Source organism: Dipteris shenzhenensis, chromosome 10 (genome assembly GCF_047967505.1).
Source record: "Dipteris shenzhenensis isolate YYH24624 ecotype China chromosome 10, Dip_SZ_1.0, whole genome shotgun sequence".
Taxonomy (NCBI): domain Eukaryota; kingdom Viridiplantae; phylum Streptophyta; class Polypodiopsida; order Gleicheniales; family Dipteridaceae; genus Dipteris; species Dipteris shenzhenensis.
Genome location: NC_141605.1, coordinates 46,428,893 through 46,433,382, shown reverse-complemented (window position 1 = coordinate 46,433,382; position 4,490 = coordinate 46,428,893). Strand labels below are relative to the sequence as shown.

Below are 4,490 nucleotides of genomic sequence, written 5' to 3'. Positions count from 1 at the left end.
CTAACAATTACAGAGATTGCTTTTGCTACTGTTCGCTCTAGGTATCCTAACCCCCCCAATCGCCAGTTCACAGATAAATGGGGGAAGTCAAAGATTGTTACGATACTTAGGAATAAAAGATCTTCCCTTAAGAGGCAGGCACTAGCGGAGCTTGCCAGACTTGAGGCAGGTCAACCTCCAAGAGGCCCGCCCCACACCGCTCAGAAGCATGAGTGGAAGAAGGCAATGAAGTCAGCGAGGGAGGAGCCTAGTCTGCAGCACGTGGAGGCACGGAGGATCCAGATGGAGGAGTATGGGAGCGCGCATTTTGGAGCAGGGGGTGTTGAATCATGGGAGGCCCAATTTGTAAGTATCGATCTCAAATTATATTGCTTATGTAGTTTATTAGGAGGTTGGTTGTTTCTTTGTACTAATCCCTCCACAAAGTGTATCGCGGTCATGCAGCTTGAGATCGTGGGCAGATACCCTACTCCAGTGGAGACAGCCTACCACCGCCACCATCGCAGAGGAGATACATGGAGGCACTTCTATGATGACGGGTTGATTACTGAGGAGCAGTATACCCGAGCTACTGGACAGGCCCCCCAGGTATTTGAAAGTAATTAAATAATGCCAAAATTATAAGTAAAGATTTGATTTTTCATACATTGATATATGTTGTCCCTTGTTTACAGGGCGCCCCTGCACAAGACGACGAGGAAGACGAGGAAGGAGGTGCAGAAGGCAGCGCAGAAGGCAGCGCAGAAGGGAGCGTGGAAGGCAGCGAGGATTAGTCGTAGAAGTAGTGCTACTATTCTTTTTTGTACTTAAAGCCATTGGCTTGGCTTCGTGCCTCTTGTATATAGACTCCTCTTATTTTTTGTACTTGAAGCCACATGACATGGCTTAGCTTCCTTATTTTTTGTACTTGGAGCCACATGACGTGGCTTAGCTTCGTGCTATATGTATATACAAGCACTTTTTGAGCTTTCAATTTTATTGCGTTTTATTTGGAATTGTAATTAAAATGAGGTTGGCTGTACGAATTGAATTACAGAATGTGGATATGGGATTCTTGTAACTATATAGCATACACAACATACACAGTATTCTGTAAAATTTTTTAAAAAAAAGGCGCGTCTATCAATGCGTTTAAAACCGCGTTTATATTCGCGTCTGTCTGTTCGACTTGCGTCTATATGTGCGTCTCTCAATGCATTTATAGGCGCGTCTATATACGCCTGTATCAGTGCGTCTATACGTGCGTAAGTCTGATATATAGACGCGCAATTAGACGCGGGTCTCCTGACGCGCAAATAGACGCACCCGTAAGTTTTTTATTTAGTTCATGAAATGCGTCTGTGCGCGCGTCTATGGGTGCTTTGTCTTGTTGTGCACGTGTCCTAATACAAGCCTAGCCTTGGATTTAATTTTGATATGAAGGCCTACAACACTTGATGAAAAGTATGCTTTTGAATGAAAAGAATGCTTTTGGATGAAAAGCTCTTCATGGAAGGCATGAGCGCTTTTGAAAGGCCTCTAAATCTATATATTTCGCAAACTTCAACTTCTTTGGATCATCTAGCTGATGTTGGCTCTTTCGCCTTCTCTCTCCAACATTGCTCACATCTAGAAATCACTTTGGAGGTAGAGACAGGATAAACGATGGAAGAAATCATGACAAGAATTTGGTCGATGCTCGAGTTAGAATACATATACACTCATTGAGATTTAGGTAATATATCATTCTCTTACATATTCGCGATACTCAATGTCGGCGCTAATATTCTCAGTGATTATAACCTCAGCGCATGGGGAAGGGCCCGTTCCCTCAGATTATAACTATTTAGGGAAGGAAGCGCGCCGCCTCCCCGCCCATACTATGTGTGGTTATATAAAATATATACATATTTATATATATATGTTTCTCATTTCAAGTTTTGTGTTTTCTTTTGCTTTTGCATATTCTAAATTTTTTTTTTTCTTATTTGTGTGCTGAGGTGTTCGCAAGAAGGGAATGCTTAAACACATACGCCATTTGGTCGGGCTTGCTATTGTCTGGTTAGTTTATAGTCAGGTAGTTTCTCTATATGTGCATACAAAAAATTTACACATGAGACTCTCAATAGAGAGACACATGCTAATGGCGATTTTGATAGGAAGTGCACCACATGAGATGAAGCTCATAGGGCGATGGCAAGGTTTGATACTCTGTCTTGTGTCGGACAAAAATCAAGACATGTTGACTTATAGAAAAGTGCAAGCAAGTTGAGGCAAGATGGTGGTGGCCTCCCCACAATCAGCGCCGTCCATCTTCCCCGCACGACCCATGCACCACTCTTGCATTCATGCACGCCCTTTAAATTCGTCTTCTTCGCTTCTAAGCCTCACCGCACCAACTTCCTTCCTCCTCCTCCATCCCCCATCCCATCACCATGCCGCCTTCATCCCACTTCTCCCTCTTTGCTTCTCTCTTTTTCCTCTTTCTCCTCCCACCCTCCACCTTCGCGCTTCCTCTCAACGCCTCCCAGGACCTCCTGCCTCCTCCACCCAACTCCACCATCCAGCAGGACGCTGGATTAAACAGGTGATTGTACGAGACTCTTCCGCTTGATTGTTTAGTATTTTCCGTAACTTTGAGAAGCTAACTCGGCTCATCTCTTTTGCAGCCGCAACAATTCCTCCTATAGAAGACAGCTGTATAATGGGTATGGGCGGCATTTCTTCAACACCATCGACAGCTGCTGGAGGGGCGACCCCAATTGGGCACAAGACCGCATGAAGCTTGCCGACTGCGCGATTGGCTTCGGAAGCCAGACTACAGGTGGAAAGGGCGGGAGATTTTACGTCGTCACGGACCCAAGTGATGATCCCAAAACTCCTCGATTGGGAACGCTCCGCTACGGAGTGATTCAGCTCACTCCACTTTGGATCTACTTTGCCAGAGATATGACCATAACGCTCAAGAACGAGCTCATCGTAACAAGCGATAAGACCATAGATGGCAGAGGCGCCAATGTGCACATCGCCTACGGGCCTTGCATCACCCTTCAATACGTGACCAACGTCATCATTCACGGTATGCACATTCATAACTGTAAGCAGGGAACACCTGGTATGGTGAGGAGCTCGACCGCGCACATAGGTCACAGACGAGGATCTGATGGGGATGGTATTTCTGTTTTCGGGGCGAAGAACATATGGATCGACCACAACTCATTGTCTGCCTGTTACGACGGCCTGATCGATGTGATTCATGCATCTACTGCCATAACTATTTCCAACAATGTGTTCACTTACCATGATGAGGTAAACCGTTGTCTGCTTTGTTTGGTCTTTGGAATGTGTAACAGTTTCCAGGTAGGTACCATTTGGTTCTCTCAGCATTGCACAGCTGCAATCAGTTGCAGACCATCTGTTTTAAGAGCTGTACTAGATGCCAATTGATGAAGTTCCATCCTCATGCTTGCAGGCAATGCTACTCGGGCACAACGATGCGTACACGGCTGACAAGGCGATGCGAGTGACTGTGGCTTTCAATCGATTCGGCCCCGGTCTTGTGCAGCGCATGCCTCGGTAGTATATTCTCTAGTTCTGTAGCTTCATTGCTCTTTGCGAAGTGCGATCACGCCAGATTCAACGAAGGTAGCTAATCAAACATGCATGTTACCCAATGTCGCAGCTGCCGATTCGGCTACTTTCATATCGTCAATAACGACTATTACGAGTGGAGCATGTATGCAATCGGTGGAAGCGCCGATCCAACCATCATAAGTGAGGGGAACCGCTACTTGGCGGGGGGTACGAAAGAGGTAAGCAGAGATCGAGCGTTTTGACTGATGCTGCTTTGAGCAACTCATCTGATCGACTGAAAACAAATTAAAGGCAACGCGTTGTTGTTGCTGCATGCTGTGCAGGTAACAAAGAGAGATTGCTCGGGCGGATGGTCGGGATGGAAATGGAGGTCGATCGACGACACGTTCTTGAATGGAGCGTATTTTGTTGAATCAGGAAGCGGGATCAGCAAGGATCGATATGGGCTGGGAGTGACGAGCACGTTTGTGCCTGCGATGACAGCCGAGGCAGGGGCACTGGCCTGCGAGAGAGGCTCTTCTTGTTAAGATGAATCTCAGATCTGCGCAATCAGAGATGAGATCAAGAGACTAGTAAGCTTGTATTGCACAATCCTCCATTGGTTGGCACCCTCTCGATAGTGGTGCTCTTTGCAACCTGATCGCACCTTGGTGCTCGTGTGTTGGGAGGCTAATCTATTCTTAAACATGTTTTACTTTGCAAGTTAAACAGCTTGTCGATGGTCACTAAAATTTTCCAAGCTATCTTACCACAAATGGGTTCTCATGTGTGTGAATGGATTATATTTTGCACTCCGGCATGCTAAAATTCAAAGTTCTCTTGCATACTCTTCCTTCACATCTTCTACATACTCTCTCTACATGAAGCTTGCATGTTCTAACCATATCACCAATTTATTATCACTTCTCTTGCAAGAT

General features: G+C 45.8%; 1 protein-coding gene across 1 annotated transcript; it reads left to right on the top strand.

Moving 5' to 3' along the window:
- Window positions 1-502: 502 nt before the first annotated feature.
- On the top strand, window positions 503-4,100 carry LOC147897898 (pectate lyase-like). Its single transcript, XM_087380446.1, has 5 exons — window positions 503-540; window positions 2,706-3,288; window positions 3,452-3,555; window positions 3,662-3,791; window positions 3,897-4,100. The coding sequence occupies exons 1-5, from the start codon at window positions 530-532 to the stop codon at window positions 4,098-4,100; spliced, it is 1,032 nt and encodes a 343-aa protein (XP_087236572.1). The 5' UTR covers window positions 503-529.
- Window positions 4,101-4,490: the final 390 nt, after the last annotated feature.

Excerpts from the sequence above, each read along its gene's own strand:
- LOC147897898 (XM_087380446.1), top strand. Across the intron at positions 3,289-3,451 it reads TGTTCACTTACCATGATGAG|GCAATGCTACTCGGGCACAA; the intron begins GTAAACCGTTGT and ends TCATGCTTGCAG. Across the intron at positions 3,792-3,896 it reads TGGCGGGGGGTACGAAAGAG|GTAACAAAGAGAGATTGCTC; the intron begins GTAAGCAGAGAT and ends CATGCTGTGCAG.